The 23,079-nt window shown below is 32.6% G+C and overlaps 1 protein-coding gene and 1 non-coding gene across 3 annotated transcripts; one reads left to right on the plus strand and one right to left on the minus strand.

Annotated features, from left to right (window-relative positions):
* Positions 1-3,519: 3,519 nt before the first annotated feature.
* On the minus strand, positions 3,520-18,770 carry LOC125068161 (alpha-amylase-like). Of its 2 annotated transcripts, none has more exons than XR_007119769.1 (10): positions 18,529-18,770; positions 17,444-17,598; positions 14,590-14,761; positions 14,102-14,217; positions 12,277-12,466; positions 6,935-7,108; positions 5,897-6,028; positions 5,156-5,356; positions 3,832-3,989; positions 3,520-3,585 (listed from the first exon to the last, which is right to left on the minus strand). XR_007119769.1 is itself a non-coding variant. In XM_047677199.1 (10 exons), exons 1-10 carry the CDS (start codon positions 18,694-18,696, stop codon positions 3,574-3,576), a joined length of 1,482 nt encoding a protein of 493 aa, XP_047533155.1. In that variant the 5' UTR covers positions 18,697-18,770; the 3' UTR covers positions 3,520-3,573. The 2 variants fall into 2 exon arrangements, 1 of the variants encoding a protein (XP_047533155.1); XM_047677199.1 differs by having other exon boundaries at positions 3,832-3,993.
* LOC125068552 lies at positions 12,996-13,157 on the plus strand. Its single transcript, XR_007119780.1, has one exon. It is a non-coding gene; the product is annotated as a U1 spliceosomal RNA (small nuclear RNA).
* Positions 18,771-23,079: the final 4,309 nt, after the last annotated feature.

Consider the following 23,079-nt stretch of genomic DNA (forward strand, 5'->3'; position numbering starts at 1 on the left):
CAATAACGCGTCGACTCTATCAGCCTTCAAAGGCGGCGGATTACATGAAATTGACATGACATAGAGTATAACGTGAAATCATTTATGACTTCACGACCACGTTATACATTTACGCCTACTTCGGTACTAAGCACACCAAAAATTTGTACCGTTCATGATTTTAGTCTAAAAATTAGCTGTGCCCGCGACTTCGTGCGCGTTTGAATTTAGTAAAAAGTTATCATTGTAGCCTACGTTTCTCCTTATTTCACCAGCTATCTGCCAGTGAAAGTCCCGTCAAAATCGGTCCAGCCATTCCAAGGATTATCCGGAATAAACATACAGACAGACATAAATTGAAAAATATTTTATTTTGGTATATGTAATGTGTATTAAATCATGCATTTAGTAAAAAAGTTGTTATTTTAATATTACAGACAGACAATTTTATTATTTGTATAGATGTTATATTAAAGCATGTTAAATTTTATCCATACATTATAATTATAAATTCAACTTTATAACTATTAATTTGTGGTAGGGCTTTATTTGCATAAACCCCTGGGTTCATACCACTCATCAGATATTCTACTGCTAAGCAGCAGTACTCAGTATTGCTTTGTATCTGAAGTGGTGCAAGGAATGGTTGTTTTTTTGCAGCGCCTATTTCTATGGGCGGTGGGGACCTCTTACCGGTACCTGAACAGGTGATCCTGTTAATGGGTTGGTTAGTATCCTAAAAATAAGTACCATTGATAACGGTGCACCATAATCACACACGTCTATGAACGCTTACAGACTTTACGGATAACATATTTCATTAATATATTTTAGCTGTTTCTCGTGGCTTTGCTCGTATGAAAGTTGAATATATTTACAGATTAACTTAAAATATTACGTTTAGGACCTCTTTGTATACCATATTGGAGTGTATTTCAACCCTTAGGCTAGAATATCCAGAAATGTTTAAATACGTATCTTCTAATTTTTTATCTGTATCCTAAAAATAATGTTTTATGCTTCTAAGTTAAAAAATGACGGACTTCCAGAATAACCTAGGTATATACGACATGTAAACTCCTATTTCTCCCCTTAGATAGTATATCCAGAAACGCTTAAATACGTATCTACTCATTTTCTTTATCAGAAGCTCAAAAATTAAGTTTCTTGCTTCTTACTTCAAAAGTGACGGACATCGATAGAAACTCTCAACCCTTATTTCACCCCCATAGAGGTAGAATTTACAAAATTTCTTCCAAAATTTGTTCAGTCAATAAATTGATCCTACGCACCAAATTTCATGGCCCTAAATTTAATAGTTTATGCTCAGCGATGATGAATCAGTCAGTTAGGATGTTATTTTATAAGTTTAAGAAGATACTGCACTCAACTTTCCTTTCAATGATGACTTTTACGATACAGCTCGTACTTCCAGCTTAACATTAATTCGAAGTACTTACCTTACAAAATACGACCATTCCTAACGACGACATGCTAAGAAGCTAATGACGCTGTGCCAATAGAATCAAATAAAACTAATTAAAAAAAATATTTTGGTAACTTTAGTACTGTTTAGTTACTTTTTCTAGTTGTCTTGTGCAAATTATATAAAATTTGACATTTCGCTTTATTTTGTTTCAATTTTGGTATTTAAATTTGCAAAAGTAATTTTGTTGCACAAAGCTTTTCATTTATTTTTTACATTAACAGTCTGTAAATTTCCCACTGATGGGCTAAAGCCTCCTTTCCCTTTGAGGAGAAGGTATAATATGTCTATTCGATATCATTTAAAGTTAATGTTAAGTTGACTTAATTCCTTTGAAACATTATCTTAGTAGCGAAAGTTAATAATGAGAGATCACCATTCATCTGTAACACAGGGGATAGCCAGCTGATAAGATTAATCGCACAATGTCGATTTTTAAATACATTTTTTGGAACAATGCTTTGTAAAATTACAAGCTAGTTCTAAAACTTGCCAGTAGTAATCTCATCTTTATTAATAGTAATCATTAGCAACATAAGTCTGGTATGTGCCGCTAAAGTAATACGGTAATGACGATAAGCGATGACAACAGGATCCAATCGCGTCACAGAGGATAGCAGTTCATTATCGTTTAGTAATTACGCATCCGTCTAATGCGACACGCGTCGAGATAATACTGATTTTGATTACTCTATGTTGATAATAGATTAGTAGTATATTGTTGTTCGTATTATTGAGATATGTCATTTAAGTTCTGATATACAACCTATTTTGTAATTCATCTCATTTGTAGAAAATTATCGTTCGAAATCGAAATCCAAACGTTCTCCTAACAAGATCAGAGGTATTCGTTAAATAGCGGGACGTTAATAAGCTGTCATTGAACAAAAGGTATGAAAAGACAGTCGCATGAAGATAAAGAATTCGTCTATTGTATCCAGTTGTCAAAAATATTCTCTTGACATTTCCTCATTATAATTTTTTACTTCTTCCAACAAACAACCAAAACAAACGAAAGCATTACTGTATTTAATGTTTCAGTATAAAAAATAACCTATATTCAAATAGTTGTTATAGTATATCATAGAATCATAATGCTCTGTGAACCGATACTATCTCGATGATCTCAATTTCACTCTGGGACTTTTTAAATTTTAAATATAGAATATATACCAAAAATGATAAAGCAACAGATAATTTAATTGAAGCGAAACTATGCGGTCGTTGTATAGAGTGAACCTTTTTATATTAATATAGTTTTTCAATCTCTTTTATACGGGCTATGAAGATCGTGACTCAACGACAACTTTGGATTTAGCCAGACATCCCGAGCGCCAGTTTTTACATTTAATATCATATTATTTTCTACCATTTTTATATTCATAAAAAAAAACACTTTGTCTATGAAATTCATTAAAAGATTTATTGCTTTGCTAACTGATATATAAATTATAAATTAGATTTATATCATAGAAGAGCTTAAGGGTTTACTAATCGATTAACAACAATTTCGAAGTCTATTTAATTAATTATATTTTTTTTTATAAAATAGTTTTTTCAATTTTATCTGCCCCAAGCAGTTTTGAACTATAATTAAAAAAGGGGAATGGTGAGTCTTTAAAATTGGGTGAGCGGTATGACAACCGAGTCATGAGATAAAATCAGTAAGAATATATTATCTAACAAACATTTATTAATTTTTCAAAATTTTGGTATAGTCGTTTTTACATTTTTCTTATGCTGAAAGTGTTATTAAGACGATTGTTTAAAATAGATCATAGTGAGAATAAAATGTTTATATCGTTAATCTAGCATTTTCTTGGAAAAATAGATATTCCATCTATTTCTCTTATATAGGTACTAATATTATATAAAATTAAATTTAGAATTAAATTTAATATTATATAATAAAAATTAGAAGTTATTATTAAACCATAAGTGAAAGTTTTCTTCTTGATTGAATCCCTTTTAAATTCAAAAATATAATATTATAGAATATTATTACTTTTATAGTACATTTTTAAGAAGAGAAATAAATAAAAAACACATCTTATGCATTATTATTTATTCAATCTCGTAATTCAGTACGGCTCTCACTTGTCACTCGATCACAATTTTGACTGAAAAATAAATTACAAAAATATAGGTGACTAAACAATAGGCGTGTAAGACCAACATAATATCTCACTCGTGTTAATTATGTTGCAAACTTAAAATGCTATAATGTCAATCACTTGCTAACATTTCATGATCGAGTACTGCGGCGAGTTTCGAGTAATCCTAGATAATCCTACCTAAATTAAAGCTACAAAATTATGCAATTCGACAAAATCTACTAGCAGTAATCCTTAAGGAAAGGTTCTTACCTCTATCCCAACATGTAAAGCGATATGCATATCTTCAGCGTACTGTGATATGTAGAAATGTGCACGGCCGTTCATATCTACACTTACAGTCGCTCCAGAACATTTTCCACCAATGTTCTTACCAGATATAACGTCACAATATCTGCCTTGTGGTAAACCTGTCTAAATAACAAATTTTACCGTACACACACTTAAGAAATATAATCTCAATCACATAAAAAGAAAACGTAATTAAATGATAAATTAAAAAAAAAACCTATCCTAACGTAAAGAATATTTCCGAAATTTCCAATAATTGGGTTCGGGTGGAACTGGTTTAGAATTCATTTACAAGAGATAATTGGTTAGATTACAAATTTGCAATGAACCAACACGACCCAATTATTATATAGGACTTGGTTAAGTACCTTTTAAAATTTGATACTAATTTTATTTCAAAATTATCTAGGAAGCTAGCAGCGAAGATATATAAAACATAAAATTGGTATAGAAATAGTGTGGTCGCAAAATCTTCTTAACAGAAACACATGCCTTTACCCAGTAAAGCAGGACATAATAAAATGGACTTAAGGGAAACAGCTGCCCTTTACTTTTATTCCATTATAATGTGGCAGCAATAGTATAAAATCGCTGTTGAAGTTACGGATGATCCATTGTACCCAACACAGCGCAACATTACCTTGATGGTAGGGCTTTGTGTAAGTCCGTACCCAATACCGATCCCTCGTGAACTATTCTACCGCCAAACAGCAATACTTAGTATTTTTGTGTTCCGGCGTGAAAGGTGAGTGAGGTAGTGTAACTATACAAAAGGTTACATCTTGGTTCCCAAATCCCAAGGTTCGGAATATTAACGATGAATCGAATTGTTAATATTTCTTGGCAGGTGAAGACCAATTTTATTTACATATACAGTAAAATAATAACTCTTTAAACTTTGTAGCAAAATTTACGATTCCTAAATTTTTACTCCCGTCTCATAATTTAATAACTTTTCGTTATCTATTCATTCTAGTATATTAAGCAACAAATATTATTTAAACAAGTATCGTGCATTTGGGCTTAGATAAATGACATCTTTTTGATTGGATTTTAATGTACGAAATATTATTGGACTTTTTGATGTGATAATTTTGATGTCATTATTGCTATTAGTTTTAAATTATTGTAATGATATTTGAATTACATATAAATGATAAAATGGCTAATAATAATTCTTCATATGTAGATGACTTAACATTTATAAGTATTAACAAATTTGTATAAATGTTTATCATGTTTAATGCAAACAAAGAATTATTATTATTATTATATTATTATATACCTGCAAGTTTTGATTCAATTCAACGTCATCACCATTAAATACGATAAAACCTAGTCTACCCCTCGCGAAAGCAATTTGCTTGTTTCCATTATCCCACCAATGTCCAACGTTGGCATCACCAACGGCGTTCCTGAAGGATATCATGTTGTATATTTGGCGCCATCGATGCTCGCACACCCAACCGTTACCACACGTATCATCCTGTTAATAGTAACAATGAGATTCTTAATGAAAATCTAATATATTTTGCAGCCAACTGACATAGCCGTATTTATTCCATACACGTTTTCGACTGTCATTTTGTTGGAAACTAATATGCATTGTGAAACGCTATAAATATATTTTGGTTTTCATTAACCAAGAAAAACCAAATTCAAACATGAAAAATGATATTTTAAACAAGAAAATATTCTTAATTGGATTTTTAAGATTGCAAGAAAATTTCTTAAAAAGTTTTATTCAATATGCAATAACTTTAATAATAGTAGCGAAAAACTTTTTTAATTCCCTGGTGTCTGAGAAAATTAACTTTTTATAGTTATGTTTTAAGTTATCTAAACATAAAACTTAATCGTTTTCATTAGCGAAAACTCATTGCGTCATAAATAAAAATATTAGAGATTACACGAAAGATCACAAAATATAGGATACTTTGATTTGCTTTATAGTCAAAATCAATATATAGTGAGCGCAAATTAACAAACTTAAATAAAAAAAATGGAATTTAAAAAAAAAACGTACTTCATTAATGAATGGTGTGATAATATTTTCGTTTCCATCAGACGGCGGGCCTTGCTCGCTGTTATCAAAGAAGTAGCTACTCATGACACGTGGCTTGCCATATGGGTGTGCTAATAGGAACGCTATAGCTGCCTAAATAAAAAGGCACAAGTTACTAAGATAAAGCGTGATTTATTGAGTTGTCTGAAAATCGTTGAAGAATAAAATCATAAAATATTTGAAATTTTATCAAAAATATATTTCTGTAAATATATTGAGAAATAAATCAAAGCTTAGTATGAGATTAATAAAAACGGATAGAATAAAGTAGTTCTAGACAAAATTGAGAATTCCATGAGAAATCCATCATAACGTAGGAATTCCGGCTATTCTTCATTACTTGTTAAACATAATCCTTATTATTTCTTCGAAATTCTCATGTTATACCTTATTTAATCTTCCTTATAGATTAATCCTTAGACCAGTGTAAGATACTTTTTACACATTTTCTACGATATAATATTATGTCGGAGTGAACATAGCCTTTGTCAGATACTTCTTTAAAAAACTAAAATAAGCAATTTTAATCTACATTTTTACAAAAAAATGTTCTCGCATATTTGGATAAATTGGATTCGGTATCACTTTTATGTGGTACAGTTCAATAATATTTTATACCAAAAATTTGCATACAGTTTCAACTTTCATCAGAGATAAAAAAAAACATATTTTTTTATTTCGACTGTCTGCTGTTTTCACCGATAGTAAGCTTACATGCAGCTTAATGTGGAATTTGTATAAATTAGTCTACTAAATCGATTCATAAAATCTTTTTTCCAATTATGTACAGTGAAATTTGTTTAATTTCAATTCACGCATGCTATATTCCAAAACAAAAAGAAATAGGTAAATGGTAAAGGTATAGATGAACGCTAAAATATAAAAATATTTTGCATGGCTGTAAAAAAAAAACGAAACTGTTGCATCTGATGACGGAGTTTAGAGCCTTAGAGTTTAGGCCTTTGTTCAGTTGTAGATCACAGAGTTTCACTCTATTACCTTATAAGCTTTAGATTCTTTATATGTCAGGACGTCATTGCTCCTCTGAGTATCATGGTTGTCAATAAAAGTTAAAGCTGATTCACGAGGCAATAGGTTCCAATGTTCTCCCCAAGATATTAGCCATTTCATTGCATTTTTACCGCGAAATACGTTCGTAAGTTCCGATCCAACCTTAAATAGGAGTACACCATTAAAATATTTCGAGATATTTTAACACCATTTTTATTTCTATAAAAGAGTCTAAACAAAGGCCGATCTCCAGAAATTAATGTCACTGTGTCGCCGAATGTGCCTTGACCTGTTTGCGAGAGAATTTCCCCCAGAGTTCAAATTAAAAGTGACCTTTGTTAAAAATCTGGTACAACAGAAGGTACGATAACATTTCTTAAAACACCACATATTATTTTATTTAGGAAGGCAGATGAGCAAATGGTCCATCTGTTTTTAAGATACCTTTGTCGTCACTGCAACCAAGGATAGATAGTGTCCCGTGTACCTGTTATAGTACTGACCCTAATATAATATTTATTTTTTATTTTATTTTTCAGGTTATGGAAACGACCATAACAAATTATTAATAATTTTAACTTCTTATATTCCCCCGCGCGCCACTTCCGCGTACGGTTGTGCGGCAACGCACCTGTACTACCTACTCGCCTAAATAACGAATTATTAAATAAAATGTCATTGTCGAATCATTGCAATAATCTAGTTGTAAATGAATTACTGTGCTTTTTACAATGTAAAATTGATGTTATGGACGAAATAAGTTTGGTGCAAATATGTGAATCTAACTTTAATGACGCGGACATTTCTACTGCTAAAACCATTCTCTTCGAAGCAGCAAACTGTCGTTCTACAAGAAAAGGGGACGGGAAGAACAAGCGTTTATTACAGGATATTATTAAAGTTCTAAAAGAAAACGAGCCCGCTTCACTGCCCACCTTCGTTGCGAAAGATCTTCACCGTCTTCCGCCGGTGACATTCGACTACGTGGACGTAACGAGCTTACTAAAAGATATTTTAGTGCTTAAACAAAACATTCACTGTATTCAAACAGATTACGTTAAAGCATCTGAGTTATTTCAATTACAGCTAGAGATAGAAAACATTAAAACACAAAGTGAGAAACAGATTGGCGCAAAATCTTGCAACGGCTTTTTTTCAAATAACGAAGCCAAGCACGTCCCGAGTGAGTTAGCAACCAACACGCATGCGCCGTGTTGCGTTCCGTCGTCGACACCGTTGTCCTTCCTCGCGCCCGCGCAGAGCGGCAACGCTGCGCTTGCCACTGCTTCTGTAAGAGAGCCGCCCCCCGCGCCCGCTACAACGTCGCTGCCCGTGCTTACGCTTGCACCTGTTCGTGTGACCCCATCAGCTGATCGCACCGAGAACGATATAACTATCACTCCTAAGCCTACCGAATTGCGAAATTCAAATAAAACTCAATCCAGGCGACGAACTGACCGCTCTGTGAATACGACGGAACTAATAGATAATACATTGGATGAAATAAATTTTAATGATACTTTTACGACTGTCGTGAATAACAAGAAGAAGAAAAAGACTTACACAGGCAACAAAAACCCCAATCAGCAGGGAAAAGCTACATTAACCTCCAATAAACTTAAAATAGTACCCAAATTATCTTACATATACGCCTCTCGATTTGATAAACATACCACGGAAAATGACATCTACGATTTTATTAAAGATTGTGGACACACGGTCATAAAGGTTGAAAAACTTGTTCAATATAAAGATACTATATTTTCCTCATTTAAAGTTACGATTAAACAAGACCAGGAAAGCGTTTTTCTTAGCGCTGAGTTCTGGCCGTGTGGAGTAGAATATAGGAAATTCACGTTTAAACGCAAGTTTTATAAGGAAGACAATCCTAGACCTAATAATGAGAACTAGCATGGTCTCTTTTAACTGTAGATCTATAAAACGATGTGTTAACCATATAACCGACCTATGTGAAGAACATGACATTATTGCACTCCAAGAGCATTGGCTACTTCCAGAAGACCTGGGTTACCTAGACAAAATACATCCCGATTTTTCTAGTAACGGAGTCTCAGCGGTAGATACGACGACGGGCGTACTAAAAGGACGACCTTACGGGGGAGTAGCTATATTATGGAAAAAGTCTGTGTATCCGAATGTAAGAGTAATCGACACCGGATCGACGCGCGTCGCGGCTGTGTGTATTCAGCTTGCCGGCGGCCGCAGCTTCATAGTAATGTCGGTATATATGCCTACGGAGGACGCGGACCATCTACCTTTGTTTACGGAATGTTTGGGTGTCATTAGTGCGGTTATCGAAACGAACGATACTGAAACAGTGTTAGTGCTTGGTGATTTTAATGCGGATGTATCGCGCTCCAGTAGTTTATTCGGGGGTAAGATGTTAGATTTCTGTAATGACCAAAGTTGGGTGTGTGCCGATCTTGCTTTGGTTGGCACATCATCGAATTCATTTACGTATTTAAGTGACGCGCACGGCACTACGAGTTGGTTAGATCACTGTATTGTTACTGAGGCTGGTTTAAATATTGTTGATAGTATTTATGTTTTAAATGATATATATTATTCAGATCATTTCCCTATGATCATTAAATGCAATATTGATATGTTAATACCAAAGATAGATAAGTCACACAGTCACTCAATCAATAGAGTGATATGGGGTACTAGGAATCCGGAACAGAAATGTAATTATGCAAACTTATGTTTTAAGTATTTGGATTCGTATGAGTGGCCCACTATCACCTGTAAAGTAGGTTCATGCAATGATTGTCACCATCATCATAGGTTAATTGATACATATTATAAGCAGATAGTAAATAGTATTAAAAAAGCTGCCAAGCAGTCATATCAGGGCAAACTACGTAACAACAAAAAACCAGTCATTGGTTGGAACCATCATGTTAAAGATTGCCACGCTATAGCTAGGCAATACTATCAGCTGTGGAATTTTTATGGGCGACCTACGCAGGGTAATGTATATAACGATATGAAACATAGCAAAAGAATTTTTAAAAATAAAATTAAATGGTGTCAATTAAATGAAACTAAAATAAAAATGGATATTATAGCCACGTACAGAAGTAATAAAGACTTCGGGAATTTCTGGAAAGAAACCAATAAACTAAATTATAAGACAAATAGGCCTTTGACTGTTGAAGGAAACCAAGACCCATCTAATATAGCTAACTTGTTTGTAAATAAATTTAATCCTCCGATGCAGTCCCAGTCTATCAGTTCTAATAATCAAAATGTAGAGGCGACTCGTGGGCCATGGGCCCATGGTGGCTCGGAGACCGCAGAGGAGTGCTGCATAACGCTGCGCGTCGCAGCGGACGACGTATACCAGTGTGTCGCGCGCATGAAGCGCGGCAAGTCTCCGGGCCACGATGGGCTCAGCGTCGAGCACCTTTTATTTGCACCTGAGTTACTTTTTGAGAAGCTGACTACCTTTTTCAATTCATGTATCGAACATAGCTATTTACCTGCAGATTTTATGAAAACTATTGTTGTTCCTGTTATAAAAAATAGAACGGGCGATGTGTCCAGCTCCTCAAATTACCGACCTATTTCTTTGGCTACTATAATTTCTAAAATATTTGAAAAGATAATCATGAAACATCTAAATGAAAACTATATACAATTACATAATGCACAATTTGGTTTCCGACGAGGGTCATCCACCGATTTAGCCATTTTTACTCTAAAAAATACAGTGTATGAGTATTTGAATAGGGGCACCACAGTTTATTCATGCTTTTTGGATTTGAGCCGTGCTTTTGATACAATAAATTATAATATACTATGGCACAAATTAAGGAAAACCAAAGTACCACCTAAAATAATAAATATTTTAGAATACTGGTATGCCAATCAAATAAATCAGGTGAAATGGAATAATACTCTGTCAGAGACGTATAGGTTAACAAGTGGAGTGAGGCAGGGCGGTTTGACTTCGCCGGTCTTATTTAACCTGTACATAAACGAGTTGATTGAGGAACTGAGCAGCATGAGAGTCGGATGCCAGGTCGGTGGAGTGCGCGTTAATAACCTAAGTTATGCGGACGACATGGTGCTGCTTAGTCCGTCGGTCAACGGCATTAGGCAATTAATAAATATATGTGAGAAGTATGCTACTAGACACCACCTAACATACAATGTAAAGAAAACAGAAGTTATGATATTTAAATATAAGAAAGGCCCTGATGTAATATTGCCGATAAGTTTATGTGGAACAGTGTTAAAAATTGTTACGAAATTTAAATATCTGGGACATATTGTAGCTGATAATTTATTGGATGATGACGATTTGGAACGACAGAGGCGCAGTATAGCCTGTAGAAGTAACATGCTAGCCAGACGTTTCTACCACTGTTCCAATCAAGTGAAGGTAACGCTGTTCAAGGCGTACTGTCAGTCGTTATACACCAGCCAACTCTGGTACCGGTACACGAGGAGTGCCTATAACACTCTTCGTGTACAATATAATAACGCATTCCGGGTGATGATGAACTTGCCCTGGCGGTGTAGTGCGACTGACATGTTCGCCGAGAGCAGAGTTGCAAGTTTTGCCGCGCTACTACAGAAACTCAGGGTCTCATTCTACAGCAGAGTAGCCATGAGTAACAATAGCATTCTGTCCTCAGTATTCCAAACCGTTCATCTAAAAAGAGAGAGAAAAGACTTATAGTTATTCTTAATTTCGTTTAGGTTAAGTTTTTTAAATGTTCTATTTTATTTTGTTAATATTATTTTTATTGTATATTTCTTTTTATTATTATTTTTAAAATTTTAATGTATGTTGGTCTTGTGTATCTTATGGGTTTGAAATTGCCTGGAATAAAGAAATATTTAATTTAATTTAATTAATTTAATTTTACAAATAAGACTAATCGTTTGACTTGTTCTTATCTGTATTACTAATATATCTATGGAACGGCAAATTAATCTCATAAAGGACTGCTTTATAAGAATACTACAAGTATCAAGATTAGCTTATTGTAGAAAATTCTAGATCAGATGGAAATTAAAAATCTAAATACATATCAGATACACACAATTCTAGAAACTGAATAAAAGGCATGATTGAGCAATAGGCACATATGTTTACTGCATTCGTTTCAATATTATTAGCTTCTAAATAATTAGCTAAATTTACGATAATACCCAATTAAACTACCCAAAATAAGACATCGTTCAAGAATAATTTTCCTTGATTTCGGAGCGAAAATAAGCATTTTCGGAATCTAACCTCATTTGGATCTTTACGATTGGTTTCTTTATTTTAAGTTTATATACAAACTCCTTACCCTGAATTCAGTGACATCACCGAAAGGCGTGTACTCCTCAGGATGAATTGGTTCTCCATTATTGTAAATAACCTCTTGGTAAATATAAGGCTTCGTTCTTGGAACAAATCCATATTCGGGGTTCAAATTATTAAGCTGCTTATAAATCTCTTTGAGATCGCTTGGCCACATGTGTTTGGCTGCGTCGATTCTGAAGACAATATTAATTAAAAGCTAAATAATTATATGACTTCGTACTAAATTTATTATTATAGTCTTTTTAAAGGGAGCTAAAAAAGATGAATGTACATTTTAGAATCGAAGTTGAGTGCTACTTTTGCTGGCTAAGATAGTATTATTAAAAGTAATAAATACACTGTAATGAAGAACATTTTGCAATCGACGATATGTAAGTTCCTTTGAAACAACCGTCTTGAAATGCTTATCCACAAAACATAATTATATCATCATACAGAAAAATTAAGTTTCCTATATAGTTTCTGCAGCGTGTATTAAAAAGAGTATCCAAAATAAACTGGCTTCAGTAGCGTTAGAGCTTAGTTGATATTATTATAGAGATTACAGAGAGATGACGATGAGAGCGCCAGATGAACTATCAGGTGGCACCATTTACGATCGTATTATCTAGATGGCGCTGTACGTTACATGCTGTTTTCTGAATCGCGCTTGCCAGATTTTCGCGTGAACTATGACTACCGCGGGTTTGAGCCGGTTTAAGCATACTTACCTGGCGTAGGGGACACCGTGATCATGAAGGCGGTTCCCCCAGAGCGAGGCCTATCCATTGCACTGCGGATGGGTTGACCTCTGCGATTATCCCTAATGCGGATAACTCGGACGCGTAATTTTTGGTAGTGGGGACTGCGTACGCGCTGTCCCCCTTAAAAGCTCTAATATAATCTATCCCAGTGAACTTGAAGTACATTGATGTTACACACGCACAGACATTTAATTCTACAAACATGTTAACATGATGATATCTTGAAATGATATGCTGTGAGACTCATGTTAAAAGTGACAAATGTTATGCCAATCATTTAAATTTCTCTAAAAAAACAATATAATACTATACAAATATCAAGCATCTTCGGCTTATAACTGATACTAAAGATTAAAATTTAAAAATATAATAAAACGAGTTATAAAGATTCACTCAAAGTTTAAAGCTCAACGTAAATCCCAGTCTTTAAATTTATACAGACAACAGAAATATTTAGTTAGTCAAAACGCGCTTAAAATTTTAACGAAGATCCTGTTCATACAGTTAGATTAGATAACTTTAATATTAGTCTAGAGGGTATAATATGAGCACACATATACGACATAATAGCATTTATATGAACAAGATTTTGTTCATATATTTGATTCTGTATTTTTATTTAGTTTTGTTACTAAAATTTTATATTATGTTTTTAAAAACTTATACTACTAAGATTTTTCTGATTTGAATTGCGAATTACAATTGACATTAACAGATTTAGAAAATATAACATCTGTAGGTACTTGCATAAATTCTGAACTTTAACAAAAAAATGATCTATATCGTAACTAAACTTTTTACACGGTTTTATTTAGGTTCACCTGTTAGTAATGTTAGGTTCACGCGTGGGTTAAATCCTGCAACCGAATTTTGAACTAAAACCAACCGATTGCGCTAAAATTTTGTACGTATTTTTGATACTGGTAACAAAACAATATAGTTGATACCGTTTTTATATACTTATGTTTTTTTTTCTGCATTCTCATCGGATGTGACCATATTGCTTTTCTTCGTATCGTAATAGTACGTAGGGCGGTTTTTTTTAAAAATATTTCATTATATTACCTAAAACCAGCTACACCGAGTTTGATGAGTTTATTGAAGTATCGGACTATTTTCTTTCGTACATATTCTTCAGTTTGATTCAAATCCTTTAATCTCAACAGTTCACAGTTTCGTACCTGAATTTAATTAAAAGATACATATTATAAAAATATTTTTATATGAATTAATATTATAATTTATCCATTATAATATTAATTCTATTCTAATCTTATCTATTGATTCAATTATACAGTTATTTTAGTTATTTAAATAGGTCCCTTAGGAGATATTTTTGAAGTACGTATGTATCCATATTTAAATAGATTTGGTTATTTTATAGTAAGGAGAATCTACTGGATTTTTGCCGGTTCTTCTCAGTAGAATATAAAGTCCGATTAACTTTAAATTTAATTTATCTTGAAAAATGACAATTCAAAAGTGGTTTTATGAGCACACATACATTCTTAAATAAAGTCTGGCTTTAATAAATAATTATAATATGTACCAACCTCATTGACATCGTAGTAGTTGCTGATTTGGCAATGCGGATAGTGAAAATCTTTTTCGATGTATGGGACTCCCGTGTAATTATAGGTGTTGAAGTCTGCCGTGCTCCCACCGGTGCCCTTATTATCTTTGTAAGCGCCCGTCATATGATTAACGACAACATCGGCGTAGATTCTAAAAACAAATTTAATGAGCTACATAATTTTTAACTGGAAAAACTACTTTACATAAAACTTACACCAAAAGATGGTTCGCGTTTCGGAATAAGTTTTGGTATATAACATTATTATATGAGTTCCTGTGTTTCGTAGTTACACCCGCTTTAAATTCAAACTAGTTTTTGTAAATTAATAAGTACAAAATAACAGAGTTTTAACAAACATTACAAAGTATAACATGAACATATTAAATTCATGAACCAAGTCATCCGATAGATAATGGAACATTAAAAACTGGAACAAATCAAAACTTAAAAAAATATCGTAAAAAGCAAAGTTATACAAGACAGCACTAAAATTATTTTGTTATCAGTATCTATCGCTATAACAATTATCTTCATGTCTGTACATAACAGGTTGTTTAACATGCAAATGACGCGGTCACAATGTCTATAGAACTCAAATACATATCAAAGGCATACAATTGACGTTTCGTTTGCTAAGTTTGAGTACAACTGTGGTTAACATGTTAATATTACTAAATAGATTCTGGTACATGTACTTAGAGCCTCTTCCTCCTCTCCATCGACACCATTACTTAAGCTTAGCTCGGAAAGGATGTTTGCATAATATAAAGGTACACAACGGGCAATTTCATTGGGAGATTTGTACGCTTAATGAATTGAATTTTTAGCTCAGATTTTAGTTTCAAATTACTAAAAATCTTGTTAAGCAGTAGATCTTTGGGGTGTTTCTCATTATCATTCAAAAGATTATGTAGACAGTTGCGTGACAGTTCAATACCAAATCCCACCTGATTTGGTTAATATTATATAAGAAGTAATGATGTTTAAGTAACCGAACAATTACATACATTCGACTTAAAATATACAAATATATTGTCTGATTATATAGTGTGATTATCGTACGATGTTCCAATTAGCGGTCAATAACAGGTTTTGTTATCATGTTTCGCTATTTGTGTGGTTATTGGTGATTGTTGGAGATTTTATTTTTTTATAATATGTATATCATAGTCTTGATAGAAAAGTTACCATCACGTAATTTTGAATACTAATAAATTATCTACTCGTGTAGGTTTGTACTAATTCATTTTTTAATATAAAGTAGTAACTTGATACGTAAAATGGTATACAGGCCTATGGGTCATTTTTGAGAAAAAGGTTTGGAGCTTACTCCACCACTCTACTCCATTGTGGTCTCATTACACATGGTGCACAATTTCTTTCGCGCTGGTTGTAGCCTACAATCTTCAGTGCGACGGATTTCCGGATGTGAATGTAGGTTTTTTACATATTTATAATATAGTTATAACTTTCTGGTACGCCTGTAAACTGCTAGTGCATGCTGCGTGGTGCTTAGTATGGTGCGATTGCTAGTATGGAGATAATAATTCATTTCACTAACCGATAATTACTGGTATCAATGCAAATCACACACGTACTTGTAACATATCAATTAATCATTTCCAAATATAAATATCTTTACCTACATATGTAATTATGCACTTCGTTGCTAGCTGTTTTTATTAACCATAAACTGATAAAATATCAATTGAAATGGATTATTTATACGAGTATGCAATTAATTCTGTTAATATCTTTAAAAAGAATTAAAAATAATAAAAAAAGAATTAAAATTATGTTGATTATTACATGTATCTATATGATCGATGAAAAGATTTACTAAGCTCGATTGTATTCGGTCGTTCGGATCCACATATCCGATCCAAAAGAAAATACAGATGTAACTGTGACTTACTTGAAAGTGCTCAATATTGGAAACATTTTTAACTAGTTAATAGAAGAAGTAACTGTCTATGGAATTATTTTAATATCGTATTATAATTTGACCGTAGGTCACATGCGCATGTGACATCACGAAATAATTTGTCCTGTCGGCACAAATAAAAACCATTACACAATTCCTGTAATATCACAGTAATAAATACTTATGTTTATATATGACATTTTTGTATTGAGAGTTTTGCAAGGATACAGTCACATTGTGAAACTAATACATTCACTTGAATAACGTATAAACACTTCGATTTGTAAGTATGTGTTACTGTTATTTATTTGTTTGACTGTATCTATTTTAAGGATGAATGGGCGAGTGTCATTACAAAACTCACACCTACAGTAGATATGTTTGTTGACTGCTTCGTCGGTCTAGTGGCTAACTTATAGAGTGGTACTGGGCTCAATACCAGTCGAGATTCAGACCAATAAAAAGTTATTGAACTCTTCCATCGAGAAATTCCCAGAAGTAGTCGAAAGTTTGGAAAAACGTAAAACCGTTCTGCGCCTGAAATTTCTCCTGTCGGATCAGTTCGCCCGATCGGATTTCTTAATCCGATTGGGCGAATTCTTGTTTGCACACGCAATTATATACTAAGTATAATATATCCAGATGAAATCGGCCATGATAACCATCCTTATCACAATTAAGCATATCCAATAAGTGTGTTTCCAGACCTGATACAAATTGATGGCGTTAAAAACAGATAATATTTCTTAGTTTAAATGTGTTAGCGCTGCGATGACTCTTTACTGATAAGTGACCCGCTTAATTTATTTTTATATATATAACTTTATTTTTAATTTTGCTTTGTTATTAAATTAAAAACTGTTTTCGATTATTTTTAGATATATACTTATAATCATTATATTCTTACCGTACACCGGCGTTGTTACATCTCCTAGTCATATCCAGAAAATCATTTTGGTCACCGGACCTCGTTATCAGCTTGTAGGACATTACTTGGTAGCGTTCGTACCAAGGTCTTTGACCATCCTTGTGTATCACCAGGTTTTCGGAAGGCGGAGATATCTTTGAAGCCAAGGTAATAAAAATACCAATAATAAGTTATAAAACAAACAAATTAATGTTCTTATGTAAGCAAATTTAAGGTAAATATAAGGAGTCTTTGACGAAGAGTTCGTTAAACGAACAGCTGCTAGCGGAGTCTTGGTTGAATGCGCAAGCATGCCCGCAACTTTACTATCTGTGGAGCGAAGACGGACCGTGACGGTTTAGTCGGTAGAAACTTGACATAATCCTCCATCATCATCATCCGAGATTATGGTACTCATGAGGATTTCATCACGGTTAAAAAAATAGATTATTTTAGAATACTCATTTTCAAAATCATATATAAATAATTTTATCAGAATACACAACTATAAGTAAAATCGGTACTGGTATATGTATGAAGTACATCAAATAGGTATAAGACAGCACTGTCTGTTGGTCAAATCTTCAATATGCATTACTCAGAAAAAATAAATTGTAAATTACTTTGTCTTTTTTCCTAGGTACTAAATTTCCTGGTTTCACACAGGTAGAATAATGGCCTACTAAAACATTTATAGATACATATGTAAAGCTAAGTATTTACTGTTGTCATATGGCGTATACGGAACACCCAAAGTGACCAAGCTAGCTAATAGCTAGCTAGACCGATCCTGCTAACAAACTGAAACTTTATAGCAATCGAATTGTAATATAATCATTGCCGTTTAACCGTTTTCTTTTTTTCTAATTTAACAACGCAAGGGTTCAGTTGCGAATCGGTGTAGTATCGTTATAAGTAGAATTCGTCTTCATTTACGATTAAGCTGAGGTTAATTTTTGTGAGGAATAGTATGTTTCATAACCTTACAAGCTAATAGAATTGGCTTCCTAATCGTATGAATAGATTAAGATAGCATAGAGGAAAAACATACAAATTACAATTTTATATTTTTTACCAATAATTACCTGGACGCCACCGAAGCCTTTAGGTGCAAGAAACCGCTCGCATTCATCAGCAACGTCACGCCATTTCCATTCAAATAGATGTACGATCGTCGTTCTATTTGGTAACATGTTTGTTTCATAACTACACACTCCACTCGTTAAAATCAATATTAAAACAAAACACGACATTGTTACAAGATCACAATTTACTGAGAGATTATTAATTAAGTGGAAGCTATATTTGTGCTACATAATAATAATTATTACCATAAATCTCTTTTTATATTGGTACGTGATTCAGTATTACCAGCTCTTAAAGTATTTACCTTATAAAATAATTTTAATTACAATCATTCGGTCGGTCGAATAACACGAAAATTCATTTATAATTATGTTTGGAAACAATTCATGAATTTAGCGTTCCGTTGTAGTTTTTGTAAAACTTTTACATTTATTTCTTAACTGGTACTGTACGGGTAAAACAAGGATTACAGTTTTTTTGTTTTTAACTTCAAAAATAATAAATACTTTCATACAAATATACTCATAAAATTTCACAACCAACAACCCTACTTTATTTTATATTTTCAGTTGTATTACCAGTACGTTAATGGTCATTCAAGCCAAAAGATTTTATAAAAAATAATTTTATAACAAGAATACGAGAGTAACGAAAATAAACTTGAGAAGGGTCGCTATCTGGTTTTCTATACAATGCGAGTTCTTTGTATCCCCGTTATTACAGTCCCAACTGATTTCACTAATGTGATGAGAAACATTTTCCGACAGTAATAAAAATGTTTTATTTCAATACAAAATCTAAACTTATTCAAAGACTGGTTATCTCCCATTTTATTTTATCTCTCTGGAAAAACGCTCTTACGCGTTTCCACCAGGTGAAGTATGTGGGAGTTATCGATGCTGAGAACGCCTGGTGCGCCCTAACTCACTAAAAAACCAGCGGTACCAACTCCGTCTTTTCAGGGTGGCATCACGTGATCGCTTGCGCATGTGACGCCCCGACACACCACCTTAGTGAGCCTCCAACCTTGAGGAGTTCCTGGAGTACAAAGAACCATCCTACTAACTGCGATGCTTACAACCGGGGGAGAAACTACGCATAGCGCCTTATATTAGCGCCATAGCGTCTTCTGACCTTAGAGAGACTCTTATTTCATGGTCTACATGACCATGAAATAAGAGTCTCTCTCTCTCTGTTTTAGAGATGGAGACCCTCAAGCCCAATATTCCAATGCTGTCCACCAGGAGCGACGTCCTGACTTTTGCCAAGCGGGCCGACTCCTGGAAACTCCGCCCTCTCGCCGTGATGAGTGTCGTCTGCATAGTACAACACCCCTCTCCCGGTAAGGACGAGTGCTCTCAGAAGGCTATCTCAAAAGTAATTATACTATTAACATTTGTTTTACCCATTTTTAAGATTACCTACAAACACGCAGATATACAAAAATAAAAATTACGGTATTTTTGGTTTCAGTAACTTGCAAACAGTCATAACTTCAAAGCCACTTATTTTGACGAAAAATTTATACGGATATTATTAATACGGAACCTTAACTTTATCAAACTATTCATGTCATTATGCATGAAATTTAAACTTCATTAAAATGCATGTTTCCATTTGTTTATTGTTTTAAATTCGTAGCTTCAGGTAACGAGTAACTCATGATTGAAAAGTTGAACTTATAATTATATTAATAATAATTTCATGTATTATATATATCACCTGAGGAATACAAAAATTTGATATACAGCTTTACAACTTATCCAAAAATAAGTAAAACATTTCATTCCGAATATAGTGACACTTGTAATTTTTTTTTTAAAGGATTTTATTAACAAAGACAGTTTAAAAAAAAAAACATAGCATATGTAATATTTAAGAATAAAATCATCAGATCATAAGATAAACGTTTACACACACAGATCATAAAATATAGACATAGTCTTGATTGTCCTTAATTATATAAGCTGTGCATAAATACTTCGGGTTAAAAAAAAAACACAACATTTATTTAAATATTTATTAAATCAAATAGTTCATTACAAGTAATCATAAGCACTTACTTAATCTATGACTGAGAGTAAAATATGCGTCACTTTCATATTTCGTACTAAGATAAAAAATTGGATACAATTTAAATAAATCGAAAGAGAGACGTGCTCGTGAAAGTATTAGAGGCCGAAATTGGCATAGAATTGCCCAATAATAAAAAAAAAATAGTATTTGTTAGTTACATCCCTATTGCCCTCGCTGACACTGACATATACAGAATAAAGCTGTCGACTTTGTCAGAGATAGGTATCGGCATTTATGTTCTGTAAGAACTCCTTTCCTATCTCACTCGTGAAATGTTTAAAACCGACTTACCGCGTTTCGCTAATTCGATGCTTTAAGTGTTAAAGTAATTGTCATAGTCAAAATGGCATATCATCGTCTGACATTTCACGACGATGTTCTATAGTGAGTTTGTTCTTACAGAAACGCTCCACAGGCCTATGAAATATACACCGAACATTATACAGATACAGACCGGAAATAAAATTGAGAATATATCAGTCCAATTTAACAATTATATAATTTAGAAAAATTAATTGCACCTCCTCCCGTAGAACCGATAATCTAAACTACAATTATGCAGACTTTTAACGTTTATAATAACTAAATATATTAACACAAAATAGTTGAATTCATATATTAATATCGCCTTATTATATTGTATTCAAATAAAAAAAAATATGTACCAAGTTGCCAGACGAAAATAAGACAGAATTTATATTTTTATCCATCTACATAGTATGCATTAAAACAGTAGTTATAATGTTACTAAGATCGTCTTAATTTCTTGTCATGGTTTTAGTATGAGTAATGATTTAATTTGCTTAATTTTTTTTAATGTGGCAACAATACTTTATAGTCCATTCCACCATTAAAACTCCTATGGAACAAAATACTCACACCGTATTAGTCGATGCGCGCCTCTAGAGATAAGCGAGACAATTCGGGTATGTGAGACAATGTCACGAAATGTTTAGGCCACTAAAGTTCACGCGCAATGAGCGCAAAAGGGCAATTTCCTTTGGGAGCTCGTTTCGTGGAATGAACTTTAGTAGCAGAGTGCGAGCTGTTTTTATCGCAGTCGCTAAAAAGCGTCAGCAGCATTAAATAAGTTAATATTACATACATATATCAAGTACATAAATAACCCAAGTAATGACATACGTATGTAATGAATGCGTTTCTGATCTGCAAGAATATTGATACATACTTTTAATTTTTACTGGACACTATGAACATATTTAATATAATCCTTGGTATATAATTAATTTGAATACATTTAAATTTTTAATCTAACTGACATATAACCATAACATAATAAATTAGAATAAATAACTATATTGATATATTAATAATGCATATAAATGTTTATATAAAGTTTGAGAATTTACTCAACTTATATACTATATTTAACAATATATATATATATAATAAACGCTATATTTATAAATTTATTATTATAAATACATTAAGTAATATCATAAGTAAATATTTAACATTTTTATGTTATAATTTGACTCTGGCAGGCTTTATATATCAAATATATAAACGCTTATATAATATAAATTGACTTTTGAAAAACTTTACCTATAATAGCAAATAGTTACAACTATTAAGTACCAGTTTTTGTATAGATTAAAAACATTTTACAAATGTCATCCTTTATGCTTAGAGTATAAGGTTTATAATGCAATCGATGAGCTAATAATGTTCAAACATGACATATATAAACAAACATCTAGTATGGTAACAGCTCTATCTCTTTTTTTTCTATTATAATTGATTAGGAAAGAAAAGAACAAAACATGTTTTTGCTGCTATCAAGGCAATATAATTGGATACATGAACATTGATGCTGTACTTTTTGCACACAATCTAATTTGACAGGACTAAAACATTGCTATCCTTTTCTTACCCAAAATACAAGAAAGAGCAATTTTTAAGATCTGTCAGATTATAAATAACAATTTATTTGTGTTCCACTGAACTTAATACTTACTTAGCTATGTCTTTACACTAATTCTTAATTATTTTTTAATACGAATTGACGTATAAATATTGACTTGTTGTATCTAATTTTAACAAATTTGAAATAAAAATGCATACATTATCATCGAATCATTATAAATGGAGTACTGTAATACAACTAATATCTTGTTGAGTTTTGTCAACATAATGTCCTTATAAAATCAGACATAGTCAAGTATCAAGTAAGTATACTTTTATTATAATAATATTCAGAAAAATATAATATTTTAACAAGAATTTCAGACGATGTAAATTATTGTGACAATCAAATTTTCTTCAGTCTTGATATAATAAACGATTCTAGAATTTGTATCAATTTAAAACTCGCCAAAATATTAAAAAAATGCCGCTATATTAAATTATCACAATTATTAAATCAGATATCAATAATGTCAACCATATTCGTTATGGGTGGGGACACTAATGCATGCTTCGTAGATTCAAAGAGATAGAAAAATCACACGCAA

The sequence above is a fragment of the Vanessa atalanta genome, chromosome 13, assembly GCF_905147765.1.
Source record: "Vanessa atalanta chromosome 13, ilVanAtal1.2, whole genome shotgun sequence".
Taxonomy (NCBI): domain Eukaryota; kingdom Metazoa; phylum Arthropoda; class Insecta; order Lepidoptera; family Nymphalidae; genus Vanessa; species Vanessa atalanta.